This window comes from Zeugodacus cucurbitae, chromosome 3 (assembly GCF_028554725.1).
Source record: "Zeugodacus cucurbitae isolate PBARC_wt_2022May chromosome 3, idZeuCucr1.2, whole genome shotgun sequence".
NCBI classification, from domain to species: domain Eukaryota; kingdom Metazoa; phylum Arthropoda; class Insecta; order Diptera; family Tephritidae; genus Zeugodacus; species Zeugodacus cucurbitae.
Genome location: NC_071668.1, coordinates 78,291,172 through 78,310,547, shown reverse-complemented (window position 1 = coordinate 78,310,547; position 19,376 = coordinate 78,291,172). Strand labels below are relative to the sequence as shown.

The 19,376-nt window shown below is 36.0% G+C and overlaps 5 protein-coding genes across 6 annotated transcripts in view; 2 read left to right on the top strand and 3 right to left on the bottom strand.

Annotated features, from left to right (window-relative positions):
* The first annotated feature begins 407 nt into the window (after positions 1-407).
* LOC105211513 (aquaporin-like) lies at positions 408-1,603 on the top strand. The gene has a single exon (XM_011182963.3). It carries the CDS (start codon positions 613-615, stop codon positions 1,366-1,368), a length of 756 nt encoding a protein of 251 aa, XP_011181265.1. The 5' UTR covers positions 408-612; the 3' UTR covers positions 1,369-1,603.
* A 122-nt stretch (positions 1,604-1,725) lies between these two features.
* On the bottom strand, positions 1,726-2,556 carry LOC105211512 (aquaporin). Its single transcript, XM_011182962.3, has one exon. The coding sequence runs from the start codon at positions 2,542-2,544 to the stop codon at positions 1,792-1,794; it is 753 nt and encodes a 250-aa protein (XP_011181264.1). The 5' UTR covers positions 2,545-2,556; the 3' UTR covers positions 1,726-1,791.
* Positions 2,557-2,740: 184 nt separating this feature from the next.
* On the bottom strand, positions 2,741-3,666 carry LOC105211482 (aquaporin). The gene has a single exon (XM_029039741.2). The coding sequence runs from the start codon at positions 3,518-3,520 to the stop codon at positions 2,741-2,743; it is 780 nt and encodes a 259-aa protein (XP_028895574.1). The 5' UTR covers positions 3,521-3,666.
* A 284-nt stretch (positions 3,667-3,950) lies between these two features.
* LOC105211481 (aquaporin) lies at positions 3,951-4,985 on the bottom strand. Its single transcript, XM_011182906.3, has one exon. The coding sequence runs from the start codon at positions 4,872-4,874 to the stop codon at positions 4,104-4,106; it is 771 nt and encodes a 256-aa protein (XP_011181208.1). The 5' UTR covers positions 4,875-4,985; the 3' UTR covers positions 3,951-4,103.
* A 404-nt stretch (positions 4,986-5,389) lies between these two features.
* LOC105211511 (uncharacterized) overlaps positions 5,390-19,376 on the top strand; it is a 98,837-nt gene continuing 84,850 nt past the window's right edge. The window contains exons 1-3 of one of the 2 annotated variants that reach the window (XM_029039742.2): positions 5,390-5,810; positions 7,169-7,358; positions 13,499-13,749. In XM_029039742.2, the coding sequence (XP_028895575.2) occupies positions 13,686-13,749 (64 nt within the window). In that variant the 5' untranslated portion in view covers positions 5,390-5,810; positions 7,169-7,358; positions 13,499-13,685. The remainder of the gene's footprint in view (positions 5,811-7,168; positions 7,359-13,498; positions 13,750-19,376) is intronic. The other variant, XM_054227347.1, reaches the window with a different exon arrangement.

The following is a 19,376-nucleotide window of genomic DNA, read 5'->3' as shown; positions in this document are numbered from 1 at the left end:
GCACGCACAAGCAAAAACAGGAATACTTTCCCGTTCATGGACTTGAAGCCACTTAACATAACTCGAAAAAAAATGCAATAAGTTCAAATATTTAGTCGAATGTAGCCGCACACAATAACATATGAGCCAAATAGAAACAAAAATTCCAGCAGCAGTACACACCCTGTTTGTAAGCAATACAATTGGAGGCTACCAGGCAGGTAGGATATATAGTACATATTTGATTTTTGATTTGGAAATAGTCACCATATGAATAATTTGGCTATTACGTATTGATTTTAAGTATAAAGGATCTCAGATATATACAGTTCACCTTTTACAATGTGCTGAACCACATGGAAGCATTTGTAGAGCTCATTTAGAGCACTATTTTTTCAAAATACAACTCTTCTTACGACCTTAAATAAAAAATTAAAAAGTCCTGGCATCATTTAATTTGCTTTCACGTTTTTTCGGTTTTGTCTGACAGCGAAGAAAAAACAGAACACATTGAGGGATCGAATATTCGAACATTTTCCGATTTCCCTAACGATATTTACAAACGTTTTCAAATAATTGCTTTTCAACAAATATCATACATTTAACTGAGAGCCATACATATCGCAAGCGGCAATGATGAATTGGGAACGTTTTTTTGGTGCCTCCGACTGGAATGTGGATTTTATACGGGCCCTGTTTGCAGAATTCCTAGGTACCTTCTTCTTCGTCTTAATCGGCATCTTGTGCACCTTGTTCAAACCGAGCGATACGGAGTGGCCTTATGCCTCGCCTGTGCAAGTGGCATTCGCTTTGGGTTGTACCGCATTTTCAGTGTCGCACTCGCTTGGGCCTATTAGCGGTGCACACATTAGCCCAACTGTGAGTCTTGGTATGTTCTTAGTGTGCGGCATGAGTTTGCTCTGTTTTATTGGATATGTAATTGCTCAAACGCTCGGTGGATTGGCGGCAACTGCAGTTATTTTATCGGTGATTGATAAGGAGATGTATCAGGACAATCGTCCTTTAAGGGCATCGATGAGTAGCTCGCTGTTGGAACTCTGCATCGTCGAATGTTTAGCAGCATTCATTTGGATAATCGTCGCAATCGTAGCTATGGAACGGCGAAATGAAGATGCATTTGGCAATGGCTCATTTACTATTGGTTTCACTGTATTGTGCTCCTACTTAATCGCTCTTCTACTAACCGGTGGCGGCGTTAATCCTGTGCGGTCCTTGAGTGCATCCATTATTGTCAATGAGTGGGATTATCACTACTGTTACTGGATAGGTTCGATTACCGGCGCATGCCTAGCCGCCTTGATATATTACTGCTGTTCGGGAGTTCTCCGCAACAGACGCGTTTATCGAATAACTGGCTTCCCTACATAAAAGCGTTGGCGAAACGCTTTTTACCGCTCAGCGTTAACGTCGATGCGATTGTATAGAGATTATTGTATAGAGAAATTAACTTCTTAACACGCTGTCAAAATATAATTTTTCAACTGCTTAGCGTCGCCGTCGCGTTATTTCGGTATGCGCCATACAAATTGCCGTTTTTATTAAGGGAAGGCAATAACCTAAACCGATTCGGTCAAAACAGTGTGATTGAAAAATAAACCATATTTTGCGAACTTCAACTCAGCTTGGTGTTATTTGTCCTCATCTTTTTTCTTTGATATAGTTACCTTAAATATATATATATATAGGTACCAACCACCAAAAACATAAAACAAAATCAAACTGATGTCTACTATAAACCCGCTTTATTAAATGAGAACAAATTAATTCCAGTATATATAACAAAACGCAAAATTAACGACCTGTTTTTTTGGCATCCGATGGAGTTTTATGTAGCCAATCGAAAAGGCTCGATGTGCGCGGTTCATGTCTATATGGCATATATAAGGCCTCATAAGTCAGTGCTCCAATAATGCCACCCAAAGTAGATCCAATGGCCGGTGTGAAATCGGCAGCAAATATATTCGGCCCAGAAGCGAAGTGCATTAGCGGATTCAAGGCCACCTCCGATATGGTGGTGCCACTCAAAAGACATGCCGTGTATGCAAAACCTATGGCCATGGACACGGAGCTCCGCTGACTGCGGTGTAGTGCGTCCGACATCGTTCGAAACAGCATGATGAACATAGTGGTCAGTATGAGTTCAAGTAATATTTTTTGCCAGTCTTCCAAAGCACTACGCTCCTGACCTGCATTGGAATTGGCGAACGCATATATACTGTGCGTACAAACCGCCGAAATGGCACCCAAGAACTGCATGATTACATAGAAAAATAGACGTAATGTACTCATCTCTCCGACAACGAAAAATGCGATCGAAACCGCAGGGTTGATGTGGCAGCCACTTATGCGCCCAAATAACTTAGTCAAGGCTGCAACCGTCAGGCCGAGAGCGAATGAAATTTTCGTCACAGCCCACTGTGTATCCTCCACCATACTGACCGTCTTTCGCACCAACATTAGCACAAAAGTGCCGAAGAATTCACAAAGCAGTTGACGCCGGAATAAATAGCTTCTCAATTCGTTAGAACCCAGCGCTGGAAACATGTTTTCGTAGTTTTAATATAGCTGGATATTTATTTCTTTTCTTTTGAAAATATTTACAAGATTTTGGCATTTATTAAGAAAGTTTTAAATGAAAAGTACGCTTTGACTCACAAAGTGTATTTGAATACCGAAGCCCCCTTATCTGAATAAAAGCTATAGATTTGTGTAGACGATAACTTGTCTTTCTAAGGAAAAGTTATTCCTCGGCGATTTGCTCTTCGGATTCAACACTAAACTCGTCAGGCTTAAAAATTAAATCATAAGTTAAAGCTGCCAATAAACCACCCGCAAATGGTGCTACCCAATATATCCAATGATCCTCCCAATCCATGTACACCAAGGCTGGTCCAAAAGTACGAGCTGGATTCATACTGCCTCCAGTCAGCCGATAAGCAGCTAAGTAAGCCGCTATTATTGTTGCACCAACGGCAAGTGGTGCGGTATCTCTTAAGCCAACCGATTTGTGACTCTCTGCACTGCGCGCCAGAAAAACCCAAATGAACGTCAACAGCATTTCGATAACAATCGTGCCCACCACCGACACATCGGGATGCTTTGGCACACCCAAGTGCTTATTTTTCAACTTTGCCGGTAGTAGAAACAGTGCCACACAGACTCCAATAGCAGAAGCAGAGCATTGTACAACCATGAATAAGAAGCTCATAATTAAGCTCAGTTCACCGACAACGAGGTAAGCCAGAGTCACAGCAGGGTTGAAATGACAAACACTACGTCGGCCGAGGGCCTGGGCCACAGCGGCAAACACTAAACCCAGTCCGAATGATATTTGTTCCATTGAAGCACCACTTGAAGTAGTTTGTGCTGCTCTCTCCAGTTCTTCGGTATCCACGTATTGTTGCGCCATTGTCAGAATGCTAGTAAAGACGATGGCAAGAGTGCCAAAGAATTCAGTTGCCAATAGTATCACACTCCTCCGATTAAAGTCGTTTGTACCAAAAAACTCACTCCAACCCATTTCTTCCAAGATTTCGTTGTTTTGATAAAAAATGCAGTAGTGACAAAATATTAGCCTTCAGTATATTATTTTATTTATTTCAAAATTGAATTTGTTTTCATGGGAGCATCGAGCACTAAAGCTTTTCAAAAGCTAACTAGGGTTTGTAATTGTTTCCCAAATTCATCTCGTTTGCGGTATTATTGGAAATCATGTTTTTTATACACGCAACTCTGTTTCATTATATATTTATTTAACAGCACATTTGGAAATAAAAAACGGTACGAAATAGAGAGAGACAAGAGAACTTAACCACTTTCTCTCTAGAAAAGCTATTGAGATCTAAGAATAAAAAAGTCCTCTTCTTGATTTTCTCCAGACCACTCCAGACATTTATCATCAACACTCTAAAAAGTCTTCACTGAGCAGAAATCCAAATTAAAGGCATAAATCCTACATGAGTTTATATTTTGGATATGATTTAAGTAGCAATTATGCATCTGACACTAAAAAATTTACATACATATGTAATGTAAATATTTCATTTTTCTACATTTATTGCATTTCATACGAATAATCTATAGTTCAAGCTCTTTTATATTCTTTATGCTTTCGGAACGCTCTTTCTCCTTGCACTACTTCTTCTGGAGCGTCTTCTTCTGAGCGCTTCACGATCCTGTATACAAAAGTGATAACAAACTGAAGCGATGATACCACCCGAAATCGGTCCCACCCAATAGATCCAGTGATCCTCGAAGTTGCCATTTACAAGTGCGGGCCCAAAAGAACGCGCTGGATTCATGCTTGATGTTGAACACAAGTAGCCTACAAGATGACCTGCTGTAACCGACAGACCCACAACTAATGGCCCGGATAAATGCAAGTCATCGCGTGTAGGATCTGCCATTGATTTGTACACCAGAACCATGAGGAATGTAATGACAATTTCAATAACCAAAGCTTCCCAAACTCCCACATAAAGTGGACGTGTTACACCGTGCCTTATGGCAAGCGAAGGTCCCATGGAAATTTTGTCCACCAAAAATGCCGCCAAACACGCACCGGCACACTGCACTAGTATGTAGCACAAACATCTCAGCAACTTCATTTGACCGACGACCAGCCGACCTATGCTTACAGCGGGATTCAGGTGAGCACCACTAGCCCGATTCACCACATGCGATATACTTGACAATGCCAGTCCAAATGCGAAGGCAACCGGTACCACAGATGTCATCAGGTTCTGCGATAATGAGATCGTGCTAATGACGCCAATGAACACGTAGAGGAAGGTGCCGAGAAATTCTGCAATTAACATACGCCAAACCTCAATACTGAATTCGTTGAGACCAATATATTCTTCGAAGTTATTCATATTCCAATATTTGTTGTTTTTATTTGTGCAACTTCTCCAGTTTAACGTATATTTTCCTGAACCAGTTTGACAATGTTTTCACATTTTTAATGGCATGAGAATAATTTATTCGTAGTGGAACAACAGAAAATTGACAAAGTGTTTTATGTTTCGACTCAGCTCTCAAACAAGCTCACTCAACGACGACCACCTGTTGGAAATTAGCTTCCATTCTCTTAATCTTCATTACAACAATAATTATAGAAAAAGCCGGTATAGAATCTCTAATACGCTCAACCGTGCCCAATAACTCAATAACTGTACTCACTCAAATATTATTGTAAACAGAGTTGAATGCATTGCGCTCGAGCACTCAACCAGCAATAACAACTAGTTGGGTACGGTTTACTCACTTGCTCAAATAATTTCCACTCACTCAATCACCGAACCTTTGTAAATCGCAGCAACCCACTTTATATATAACCAGATGAGATACAGCACTATTAACTCATTTGAACAGCTTAGCTCAGTGATTTAACACAAGAAGCATTTAGCTCAAATGCACGCGCTCGCAGCCGAGGGTTGGTGGCCAAAACTGCTTCGGGTGACATCGTTTCAGCATACTCACCACAGCCAAATGCTGAAGTGAGATATCCACAAATCGTTCAAAGCATCCTCGGCATGTTGACATCCTGTCGTGCGGCCAATGCTTGCACTCGTCTTTTCTTGCCGATTGCGTGCTTTTGGTTGGAGGATTCAGTTGTATTTTTGCTCTCTATGTAAGCGAACGTGTATGCCGTGCGTGGACGTGTGGTAAAACGGCTTTGGTTTTTGCTGGTCGATGACTGTTTGCGGTTAATTAACAGTATTTGTAGTAATCGCACGGAAATTTTTGCGATTCGATCGGAATTCTTTTTTTTTGGAAATTATACACAATGTCTTCGTGTGCAATTTGAAGTAATTCTTGTAAAATACTTGCATGGTTATGTACTTAGTTAATGATTAAGGAGCATACATTTGAGGAATTCACTTGCGGCTTTGTAACGCTCGTGTGTTGCACAATTCGCTCGCTTGCTGGCAGTGTTGTAGCGTGCGTGACTTGCAGCTTAAATCCATTTGTGCATTGCCCCTGTGTTCTGGACGAAATTCAAAAGCTAACTTGTCAAGGAACGAAAAACTCTACGAGCAGTGAAACCGAAAAGCTAAAGCAATGTGCAGAAATTCAAAGAAGTTGGTAAACTAACAAATAAATAAGAAAAATAAATAAATAAAAATAAACGAAGAAGTGTGAATCAAAAACGAAAAATGCCAACAAAAACTCATACATCATGAAAATGTTGCGCTAACAATCACACGCGAAACACTGACTGACTGCCGATTGCATTCGTGCGCTGCGGTTGGTTGCTGCCACCGCTGTTGCTCAATTTATCGCTGGTGTAATTGATGTATGGCTGTTTCGGATGTTGTTGCAGTGTCTCGAAGTTTTTAATTTGCGTGTTAAGAGGCAAACGCGCAGTGCAGTGTTGCATTTTAAAGCCCATGTGAGTTTAAATTTCAAACTTTAAACCGTTACAATTTGGTGGAATGGAAGTTAAGGAAGTAAATGTTGTTTGTCGGGATAAAAACAACAATATAAATCAGTATTGGGCTGCCGTTAAGTGAAATTCCCCCACTACAACAAAAACAAAAACTTTTATGTTTCATAGCAACAGTAGTAGAACAACAACAACATCGATGATACAGCATCCGGTCATTAGCCCATTGGACAAATACGAGGCGCAGCGAAAGCAACAGTAGCACTGCGTAGTACGGCGTGCAACAGTGTATGTGCAGCTGAAGTTGCATGCGCGTCCCAGCACTTTTCGGCTGTCACTTGGCGGTAGTGTTCTGACCGCTGCACTGGCTGCGACTGCTGTCACTCGTGGTGGTGGTGGTGGCTGCGCGCAGCTCGCATTGCGGATGTGATTGTGTCAATTTGCATTTGAGCAAATTACTTGACTTCAAGTGCCGCAGCTGCATCTGCATGTGCACTTACGTGTACTTGTGTGGGTGTATGTGTGTGTGTTGTTGTGAACGTGCTTTCGGTATTCAGTGCGTGTTTGAGCATTAATTAAAATATATTCAATTAAAAGAGAATACACAATTTTTAATTAAAAGCAGACATTGAGCAATCCACCGACATATAGTATGTGAGAAATCGATGCTGAAGCGCTGTAAAAAGCACTTACAGTATTTGGTACTTGCGGAACGGTGGAGAATATGTAGTTTTATACTTTTCAAGACAGTATTTGTAATTTAATATTCATCTTTTTCAGTGTTGTGAAACTATGCGAATTTTAAGTGATTTAAAATAGTGAAATGGCTAAGAAATAGTTTAAATATCGAAATGTTATGCTTTCATGGAAAAACAGGAATTTAAATATTACTCTTTTGCATTTATGCATGGACATATCAACAAAAAAGCAATCTAATTTTGGAATAACCACAAACAGTAAACGGTAGATGGTGAGTATCTCCCACTTTGAGTTCTTTTTATCACGACATGTGTGACGTAATTATTTTATCAGATTAATTAAAAAAGTACTGTGAGTTAGGAGACTCTGCAGGAGTATTTATAATTCTTTCCAGAAATAACGAATCCGCTTTTAGATGTAAAATAAATGTAAGAAATTAAAAGAAATTTTAGTTAAAATCTTTAATAAACTCTCTTACTTTTATTTATGATGTTAAAAAAGTAGAAGTTAAATTTTGTTATGCCTCTTCTATTGACCTATTGATTCTATTAAGGGGTATTTTTGGTTTTAATAGATTTTGGCGGGCATACCTTTTAGAACAATAACTTTACTATCAACTTTATGATAAAGCTATTACTCATAGTTTCTTTGTGTGAAAGGTATAAATAAATTATATCTATATATATGCAAGATACTGCGAAGTCAGTCAAAGTTACATCACTGGAATATGTCTCTGTGTGAGAAGCCTTAGTGAACCACACATGCCCTTTGTGAATTTAGATAATTTAGATAAGATCAAGATAATTCGCTTTTCCGGAGATTTATAAATTGCTTTAAAATACATTCACTAGTGGTTAAAGTGTTGTTGCTACTTTCCCACCAAGGAAGTGTCTAAAAGTCTTACACCGCTTCAAAATTAATGTAATATACTATATTATAAAAGATAAGTATGTATACGTACTCCAAGGCATAAAATTGTCTCTGATAAAACGTTAACCAGGTTCTACCATTGCATTCATATTATAATTATCTAAACCACTTGTTTGTTTGATTCGGCACTTTCGTAGATTTGGCGAAAACAAGATATCTATTTGATAACGTTTCCACATTTCAAAGCGTCATTAAAAGCTGGTCTAAAAATGTTAGCCATTTTAAGTTCTAAAAAGGATGAAATTTTTTTTCGATTTTTTGTAAATATTCTACATATTCGATAGTTTGTATCATTAAAGGTTAACGAAACAAATTATTATTATTTTTTTTATTAAATATTATTTGAAGTGACTCCATCTGTATTTTTCCTTAACTTTGAGTCTTTAGTTCCACAATTTCCACAGTTTTTCACTTCGCACCCAACTAAAATAACGCAACATTATTAGCAACTTAAATAGTTCAATTCCGTTTGTTTATCTTCCATTTGCATGGCATTTATGCTGCGGAATAATGAAGAAATCGTCTGCGTTTCAAACAAAAATATACTTCTAAAAGTTGCCTTGGTTACAGAGCTGCGAGTTTTAATGGACTCCTTGGTTGCACTAAGCAGACTTTTTCTGCGAATTAAGTGCAAAATGGACAGCATATTTTTAAGTTGGTCAAAATGCAGAGAAACACAAGTGCAAAATGCTGTACGCTGTTATTTCTGGCGCAGTCACTCTGTTGCCGATTAAACTCTTAGTGGCACAACTTTAGCGAAGCGCCTTAAATAGACAACCAAACATACACATGACACACATACACACACACACACGCATATATATGAAGGCAAATACGCAGCAAACGATTTATAAACACATTCAGAGTTCACGGCAAACTCGCTATTGCTGGAGCAAAGTAGCCAGCTACCAGTGCTTAGGCTCTTCGCCTCCCTTTTCGCCGTTCACAATGTGCGGCATTTATCCGTGTAACTACTTCAATTATCCTTACGACTTACGTTCTTTCTCGTGTAGTTATTCATCGTGTTGCTACAAGTGTTGTTGTTGCACCTGCTGCACCGGCGCCAAAGTTGCCCCAACTCGCAGCACAGGAAATATGAGTTGAGCACCGTTACATGCCGTCCTCCAGTTGCACTGCAATCCAACTCCTCGAAAACTTTAATCCTTCAATAATATTATTTTTTGCACAAAGCTTCTCGGCGCAACTAACTACGAGCTTAGAATTCGAAGAGTCGAATCGCGGCAGGGAGGGGATAAGTAAGAGCAAAGCACATAAGTATTGCGGGATTGGACGGAAGATAACGTGGGCAAAAGCGCACTTGCCGGCTACCCCAGGGCACTGTCAGGCACTTCATTTACTTTTCTCATTTAAACTGTGTTATCGTTTTCGCTTTTTATCTACTTTATTGCACTGCTCACTTCATTCTTTACCTGTGCAACTCAATTTTAATTCCAAAGCTAAATTTATAATTACGAAATGAGGTTTAGAAAAAAATATCCTCGTATATATTCGTATATATTTGATATTTTATGGAGTAAGTCATTCACAAGTTAGTGATTGCAAAAATTCAAGAGATGGACATCAAATATAATATGTAGGAGAACTGATTTAGTAGGCGTATTCATTTTATGAGTTCTTCTAGCCGAGTGCTAAAAATTGAGTTGAAGTTGGATTTTGTAGTTATTTCAAATTTCGTCTAATAAGTTGTTAGATTTTTTTTTATGAAGTCAGATTTTGCCTCGGCTTGGAAGAGAACATCGCTTCCCCAAACAAAAATCGAAAATACATACTTCTTACGAAAGATGCGTTCTATTTTAAGATTATTTACAATACCTTTGGAAACAATTTAACCATTTCGATGAATATAGGTTTGGAAGCAATTTTAGAGGTATAAAACTATTATTTAAAACAAAATATTTGCACTTAGTGATTTCGGTCCTTTTTTGGACTTATCTCAGCTATACAGACCTTTTAGCTTCCATCGTACACTCAAAAAAAAAAAGTCTAAGCACTAAGAGGATTAATATAGGTGTTGAAAAATCAAAAAGTCACGAATAAATCACATGTCGCTCTCTTTACCAATTGAGGATATCGAATGGTATATTATCTTAACCCTTTACATATCCAAATTTCAGACTACACTGTATCAAGTTAAGTAAACCATGCACATGTTTATCGTTAATGGAGTCACGATTCACTCTAATATACCCAACAATTGACAATCTGATTGCAATATACCGTGATAAATTGAAATGCTGACATTTGAAAAAATAAATTGGCAACATTTTGGGATAAGTGGGACAATATTGGAAAACTAACGTTTTGATTAAAATCATTTGTTTATTCGATGAGACGGATGTAAGAAAAAATAAAAAATACATACAATTCATTGTTTTTTATTGCTTGCAAAGATTAGCAATTGAAGTGATTTGAAAAAAATTCCTTGCCTATTAATTGAGTAATTACGGATTTTAGCCAACAGTGCCATCTCTCATCTCATCTTGTTAGCACCAAACGAACTAATTTGCACACGTCCTTTCATTCCTCTCAACCATCTCAAGTGATGATTATACTAGTGATGAGCGATATTGCGATTTTTTGAATGACTGTGCTATAGCGATCACAACTCAAAGCAGGAGCGCGACAATAATATGAGTACCATAAAAACCGAATATTTCACTTTGGATCGGGTGCGTCCGGGTGGTGGCTCAAACGCTTTGGGCCACCTAGTAGGTTCCATTGGCTACCATTTAAGCCATTGGTAGCGAACCTAGCGTCACCAGGAGCGCGACAATCGCACGAGTACCATATGTCGATGGTCACCCAATGATGCACCTTTGGTGGTCACTGGCGAATGGAACGGATGCACTAGGTGGATGGAATTCTATTTATACATGTTGGTGCTATCGAGCACTAACTTTTTCATCCATCCACCATGACTCCACGATCACCAGGAGCGCGACAATCACCAAAAACCGATTTTTTCATTTTGAAGCAGTGAAGGGATCGCAGTTGTTAAATGATATATTTCAATAACAGTGAAAAATCATTGGTAGTGAAATATCGCTCATCACTATTCTAAACAATGAGATAATGAAATATGGAACAGAAACCGAGATCGATAAAAAAATTTGGTAGATTATTGAGTTTATAAGGACTACGACGAATAACATAGAGCTCGCGATTTGCAATTGAATTTGCTTAGTTATAATTATTGCGCATTTATAAAGTGTCCTCCTCATCAAGAGCTCATATGAACTGCCATCCATCCGTTAAACACCTGCTCAAAATCAAAATATTTTCGCTTGTGTTACGAAATTTCACGGTTTTGCATAACGAAAAAAATATTTCAGATTTTTCGTGTTTATTTTGCAACGACTACTGTGAACTGAAACAACAACAAAAACAACTGCGAATGCCAAAAACCGGAACTATGCGCTCAACGCATACACTTTTATGATAATCACCTAACAAGCGCTGCTGTCAACATTTGCAATTGTTCGAGAAGTGCTGAGCGCCAACAAACATTCTGCTGAAACTATGTGCTTCGAGGCAAACACAGCAACACACACACACATGCAAATAACTGCGAATGTAAACTGCAGTATAACGGACCAACTCCATGCAATATTAATTCCATTAGTATATTACATGGCCGAAATCACCGCAATCAATGCCATCAATGCCATCGATGCAATCAAAATCATAATCAACCACTAATCTAACTATTACCGTTGGTTTTGGTATTGTTAACATTTAGCATTTACACTTCATTGTTATTGTTAGCCGTTTCGCTTTCATTACACTTTTCATGTTCATTTACTGGCGATTGCAGTTGGAAAAGCGATCGGAAAAATTCAAAGTCAATGCAATTAAACGAAAATTGCACACAATTGCTCGCACAGTTTAAATGTTGACTCAATTTAAAAACCTTCGAGTGTTAATGTGCACTCTTTGGTAACCATGCGGGTCATACGCGGCGTATACGTAACATATTAATTAGTGAATGTTCTTCATTAATTACATAAAATGTTGCATTTTTCGAATAATTTACAAGCAAATTGCCATTCTTTTAAAATTCCTTATTAATCTACCACACTTCTGTAATTGAGATCTTAATTGTGTATAAAGAAAATATTTTCATTTAAGTTAGAGCTGCAGCAGTTTAAGTGAATTGTTCCTTCGTCGTGCCACTTTTTGCATAAATTTCCAATTGCATTCTTCCATTTGCACGCTGTTTTTATTTACAATTGTTCTGCCACCAATAATTCTCTTCACCCATTTGCCCGCCAGTGAAATGTAGGCAAACTAAAATGAAACTTTTAATTGCTTTTGCTACCATTCTCTACATTTACCGCTAAATCCAAGTCAACGCATTTTGTTGCATGTCATTTTTTTCTCGAGGACAGTTACAATTACACAAACACACACACACATTCATTCAGAAATATGCATTGTCGCACATCCCCACACATTTATATATGTTTGTATGTATGTGCTGGCATTGTTTATTCGTTAAAGTTGTATGCACATTAATCTAGTTGGAATTGTTGCCCGCATGGTAGACACCATATAGCCAATTAAGAAATAAATCTTGTTTATGGTTGCTCGCTTTGCGTTATTAGTTCGTTGTATGTAATGTAAACAGTGGCGCTCGCATGTGGCGAATAACTAATTTTAACAACTTTTGGAATTTAATGTTTTTAAATTGTATTTGAATCTCTCTCAACCGGTTCGTAAAGCCCATAGTAATTATTTTATTTTCCTTCCTCAGCGATCTCTTTTTTATTTAAACTGCAATCACTTCTTGCGCTTTCCTTCAGTTATTAAGCCATATATCCCAGCACAATTTGCATTTCTCCCTGACTTTGCGCCGCTGTCACTGTTTCCCAACCTGCCTTGGATGCGAGTAAGCTGTAAATATTTATTAACGGATTATGTCAAGCATGTATGCATTTACAATAAAAACCTGCCATACTCGTATGCATTCGCTTTACTCATATTTGTTGTCTCTGCTGGCTGCTCCTTGTTGTCTGGCGTGTAACTAGTGAGGGCGTGAAAATTGCGAACGGATCTAGGGATTAGCATTGCGGTTGTAGTGTGTGGCCATCAAAAGTTTATATGCAAATATTTCCTCAGATTAGCAAATTGCGCCATAAAGCCGGATAAGTGGCGAAGAATATGAAAAGAATGAATTGCTAGCGCTGTGTGTGTGTATTCTTATTTTAAAGCGGGTGTATATACAATTTATGTACATTTATTATTTTCAGTGCGACTTCTAACAAATAAGTGAGGAATATTCTTAACTAACTTTATTAAGATTTCATCTCCGTAATTCTTATGTACGATCTGTAATCAACCAGAGATATAAAAACGTGGATTTCGCCCATTATACATAGTTATAGTCACAAATCATAATTTCAATAAATATAAAACACTTTCTTCTAAATATTAATCAATATTTTCTCAAATTTTTTACAGAAATATTCAAACCAACAACAACAAGAACTAAAAAACTCATCAAACAGTGCGCATAAATTCGAAAATCTCCAAAACTATGCCATCTAAATCAATAAGACCAGCGGCGTTATAGCAATCCACAAAAGCTGCCAAAGTATTTGAAGCGTAAAGACTTAAAATTTTAGATAATCATAACGTAATTTAGAAAATGCAGCTTACTTATTTACTGAATTGGTCAATATGCTGCACCTTTCTGTGTCTGCTGACAGTGGGTAAGTAATGACAAAAACAATAAAAAATTTTTAGAAAGAAATGTAATTTAAAAAAACCAAAGAAGTTGTGTTTCCAAATTATCAAAAAAAAGTTTAATATACGAGGCCCATATAGAAATTTGATAATGTAATTATTCGTACACACATTCTCAAAGTGTTTCCTTTTAATAACCAATTTTTGTACAGCTGTTATTAGACAATTTATTTATTTTTTTTCGTTTGCTAACTGAGCATTATGTGTACACTAATTCACTGCTCACTCAAAACATTAAGCTTATTGAAAATACATACAGCAGAGCTGCTCACATGTTACTTTAATTGGCCCTTGGGCCTATTTTCAATGAACTCGCACAAAAGAACAAAAGAAAGTAGCGCCAACAACGCACAAAAAAACATGCCGTTGGCACTTAAGAGAAATATAACCAACGGTATTTACATGCATACATTTGTATGTATTTGTGTTCTAAAACATATTTTAAGCCAACCAACATGTAGGCATGTATGTGTATTCAGTTAATTATACACCTGAGAAGACAGCATTTATTATGTAAGTATATTCCCTTTTTTTTGTTTTTTGTAGAAAAATATTTTGAAATGAACCTTCGATTTCATTTCTTTATTTGAATAATATGACCTTATAAATTTATATTTGCTTAAGTTAAGATCACAAATCACATATATTGTATTACAAAGTGGTGAATAAATCATTGAATTTACATTCTGTACACACAAATTAAACCATGCTCTAAGTTACACTTCGAATCCCTATGCTATTGCAATGATATTGCTGAAACAACTATAAGAACGGGTACTTGTATAGCAACAACATACGCGTAGCTACCCTGCAGAGAAGTAGCCAAAAGACTCAGACCTGGACCAATTTTTTGATATTTACAATGTTGGTTCAGAAATATGGCAGTGAATCCAAATAGAATGAACTGTTTGATTTGAACTAGTTTGAGTCTGCTATATTTCTAATCAATGTCTGTCCTGCTTGCAAAAATAATAGTCACTTACTTGAAGAGAACACAATTGGCTAGACTAGTTGCATTTAAGCTTGATACAAATTTTAAATTGGTTCATAACTAGTTGATATGATTGCAAGGTTCATTAACCTGCATAACCCTTGTAGAGACCGACCGATTGGCCTTGGTATCGGCATCGGCCAGTATCGGCCACAAAATTAAGCATCGGCATCGGTATATATTTGGCCGATTCTTTCTACTTCTTTCGGATTATACTAAAATACATTTTTTTCCTTTTTTGATTTCCTTAGAGCATAAAATTTGAATTCTTATGTTTAATGAAAGGTTTTATTTAGCACTGCTAGAAACACTCATTTACACATTTATGTCAAATATGTACAGTTTTGTTTAAAGTTGTTGAGATTTTGAAGATAATGTCATAAAGTCACTATTATAGAAGCATTCGTAACTAGGTTAATTTATTTTTAAAAGTTTGCCATTACGTGACCCTGTAATAATCACTTGGTGCTGGCCTGGACTATATAAGGTGCATGGAAAAGAGCCTCCCAAACAAGCTTCCGAAGTTTCTATTGAGTCACTATCACTATTTGCCGCCTTTCACAATGCGAGATATAAACGACAAAAGTCATATCTTTGAAAATAACGGATTCTTTTTACTATACTATTTTTTTTAATATTGGCCTTTATGCTCATATTTGTCCTTAAGGGATAGACCATGTAGACCCAGTGTAGACCATGAAAAATTGGCGATTTTAGTGAATTTTTTTAAAGAAAGTACTCGGTCGAATGTTTCGAAGTTTTTTGGACATAATAAGGTGTACTTTTAATTAATTTAAGATTTTTATTTTACAAAAATTTTGAAAAATAAAGGAGTTATGGGTTGTCTTGGGAGGTGTCAAAAAAAAAAAAGTTCCCCAACTGCTGACATGATTCCGGCCGAATGAGTAACTGAAACACATAAATTTAAAAAGGTTATTAGAGTTGAATATATTCTCTATACAATGACCTACGAATATTGAAAGATATCAAACATTAACAAAATGGCGGAGTTCTGAAAAAAATTTCGATTTTGTAGGTAAAAAATTGTCGTTTTTTAAATGCCAAATTGACAATTTTCAACAAATCAAAAAGATCGTAGGTCATTGTATAGTAAATATATTCAAGAACATTCAGTTTAAATTTGAGGTTGATCGGTCAATATCTCGTTGCTAATACATGTTAGCGATTGCTCTTTAGAACGCTACCATTCAAAAACTATTCAAGATACGATTTTACCCCGTTCAAAGGATATTTTTGAAAGTATAAACTATCGAATAAGCAAAAAATAAAAAATAGATTTTTTGAAAATGTCACACCCCCTTAACGGAAAAAAGCTATATTGCTGATTGCAGATTCGCTTTCAGAAAACGCGAATAACTTATTTGTTCTATCAACATATATCTTATAATAATAATTTATTTAGTTTTGAATATTAATTAAATCACTAAACAACTTCATATTTACATATGAATTAAGTTGTTTACCTATTTTGTGATGTTATTTGTCTTTGTTTTTATTTTGTTACTATACTAATTTACTAAATAAGTTTGTTGATGAAAGAATCGGCATCGACATCGGCCAAAATTTTGGTATCGGTCGGACACTAAACCCTTGCAAAAGCACATATGAATGGATATGCATATGTATGAACGCATGCATGCAATTATTACGAGTACGTCAAACAATCATGGGCTTTTAACTAATCAACACTTAGTTATAATTTAATCACTTCTAATGAGTCCATGGAGGTGTGAATAATTTGGCAACGCAAAAAAAACTTAAATTAAAATAACGAATTTATGCAAAAAAAAAAATTGCGTTTATTAATATTTTTTTTTAATTTTCACTATGCAAATTTACATATGATTATTACGGTAAATACTCCATACTAAGCTAATTTGAGTTTTTTTGTTGAGCTCTAATATTGAATAAAGCTCAATAAAAGCTTGATTATCCAATAACTCTGATAAGCATTGCATTATCTATTTTTAATAACCAATTTTTGTACAGCTGTTATTAGACAATTTATTTATTTTTTTTCGTTTGCTAACTGAGCATTATGTGTACACTAATTCACTGCTCACTCAAAACATTAAGCTTATTGAAAATACATACAGCAGAGCTGCTCACATGTTACTTTAATTGGCCCTTGGGCCTATTTTCAATGAACTCGCACAAAAGAACAAAAGAAAGTAGCGCCAACAACGCACAAAAAAACATGCCGTTGGCACTTAAGAGAAATATAACCAACGGTATTTACATGCATACATTTGTATGTATTTGTGTTCTAAAACATATTTTAAGCCAACCAACATGTAGGCATGTATGTGTATTCAGTTAATTATACACCTGAGAAGACAGCATTTATTATGTAAGTATATTCCCTTTTTTTTGTTTTTTGTAGAAAAATATTTTGAAATGAACCTTCGATTTCATTTCTTTATTTGAATAATATGACCTTATAAATTTATATTTGCTTAAGTTAAGATCACAAATCACATATATTGTATTACAAAGTGGTGAATAAATCATTGAATTTACATTCTGTACACACAAATTAAACCATGCTCTAAGTTACACTTCGAATCCCTATGCTATTGCAATGATATTGCTGAAACAACTATAAGAACGGGTACTTGTATAGCAACAACATACGCGTAGCTACCCTGCAGAGAAGTAGCCAAAAGACTCAGACCTGGACCAATTTTTTGATATTTACAATGTTGGTTCAGAAATATGGCAGTGAATCCAAATAGAATGAACTGTTTGATTTGAACTAGTTTGAGTCTGCTATATTTCTAATCAATGTCTGTCCTGCTTGCAAAAATAATAGTCACTTACTTGAAGAGAACACAATTGGCTAGACTAGTTGCATTTAAGCTTGATACAAATTTTAAATTGGTTCATAACTAGTTGATATGATTGCAAGGTTCATTAACCTGCATAACCCTTGTAGAGACCGACCGATTGGCCTTGGTATCGGCATCGGCCAGTATCGGCCACAAAATTAAGCATCGGCATCGGTATATATTTGGCCGATTCTTTCTACTTCTTTCGGATTATACTAAAATACATTTTTTTCCTTTTTTGATTTCCTTAGAGCATAAAATTTGAATTCTTATGTTTAATGAAAGGTTTTATTTAGCACTGCTAGAAACACTCATTTACACATTTATGTCAAATATGTACAGTTTTGTTTAAAGTTGTTGAGATTTTGAAGATAATGTCATAAAGTCACTATTATAGAAGCATTCGTAACTAGGTTAATTTATTTTTAAAAGTTTGCCATTACGTGACCCTGTAATAATCACTTGGTGCTGGCCTGGACTATATAAGGTGCATGGAAAAGAGCCTCCCAAACAAGCTTCCGAAGTTTCTATTGAGTCACTATCACTATTTGCCGCCTTTCACAATGCGAGATATAAACGACAAAAGTCATATCTTTGAAAATAACGGATTCTTTTTACTATACTATTTTTTTTAATATTGGCCTTTATGCTCATATTTGTCCTTAAGGGATAGACCATGTAGACCCAGTGTAGACCATGAAAAATTGGCGATTTTAGTGAATTTTTTTAAAGAAAGTACTCGGTCGAATGTTTCGAAGTTTTTTGGACATAATAAGGTGTACTTTTAATTAATTTAAGATTTTTATTTTACAAAAATTTTGAAAAATAAAGGAGTTATGGGTTGTCTTGGGAGGTGTCAAAAAAAAAAAAGTTCCCCAACTGCTGACATGATTCCGGCCGAATGAGTAACTGAAACACATAAATTTAAAAAGGTTATTAGAGTTGAATATATTCTCTATACAATGACCTACGAATATTGAAAGATATCAAACATTAACAAAATGGCGGAGTTCTGAAAAAAATTTCGATTTTGTAGGTAAAAAATTGTCGTTTTTTAAATGCCAAATTGACAATTTTCAACAAATCAAAAAGATCGTAGGTCATTGTATAGTAAATATATTCAAGAACATTCAGTTTAAATTTGAGGTTGATCGGTCAATATCTCGTTGCTAATACATGTTAGCGATTGCTCTTTAGAACGCTACCATTCAAAAACTATTCAAGATACGATTTTACCCCGTTCAAAGGATATTTTTGAAAGTATAAACTATCGAATAAGCAAAAAATAAAAAATAGATTTTTTGAAAATGTCACACCCCCTTAACGGAAAAAAGCTATATTGCTGATTGCAGATTCGCTTTCAGAAAACGCGAATAACTTATTTGTTCTATCAACATATATCTTATAATAATAATTTATTTAGTTTTGAATATTAATTAAATCACTAAACAACTTCATATTTACATATGAATTAAGTTGTTTACCTATTTTGTGATGTTATTTGTCTTTGTTTTTATTTTGTTACTATACTAATTTACTAAATAAGTTTGTTGATGAAAGAATCGGCATCGACATCGGCCAAAATTTTGGTATCGGTCGGACACTAAACCCTTGCAAAAGCACATATGAATGGATATGCATATGTATGAACGCATGCATGCAATTATTACGAGTACGTCAAACAATCATGGGCTTTTAACTAATCAACACTTAGTTATAATTTAATCACTTCTAATGAGTCCATGGAGGTGTG

Excerpts from the sequence above, each read along its gene's own strand:
- LOC105211481 (XM_011182906.3), bottom strand. The coding sequence starts at position 4,874 with ATGAATAACTTCGAAGAATATATTGGTCTCAACGAATTCAGTATTGAG.
- LOC105211512 (XM_011182962.3), bottom strand. The coding sequence starts at position 2,544 with ATGTTTCCAGCGCTGGGTTCTAACGAATTGAGAAGCTATTTATTCCGG.
- LOC105211513 (XM_011182963.3), top strand. The coding sequence starts at position 613 with ATGATGAATTGGGAACGTTTTTTTGGTGCCTCCGACTGGAATGTGGAT.
- LOC105211482 (XM_029039741.2), bottom strand. The coding sequence starts at position 3,520 with ATGGGTTGGAGTGAGTTTTTTGGTACAAACGACTTTAATCGGAGGAGT.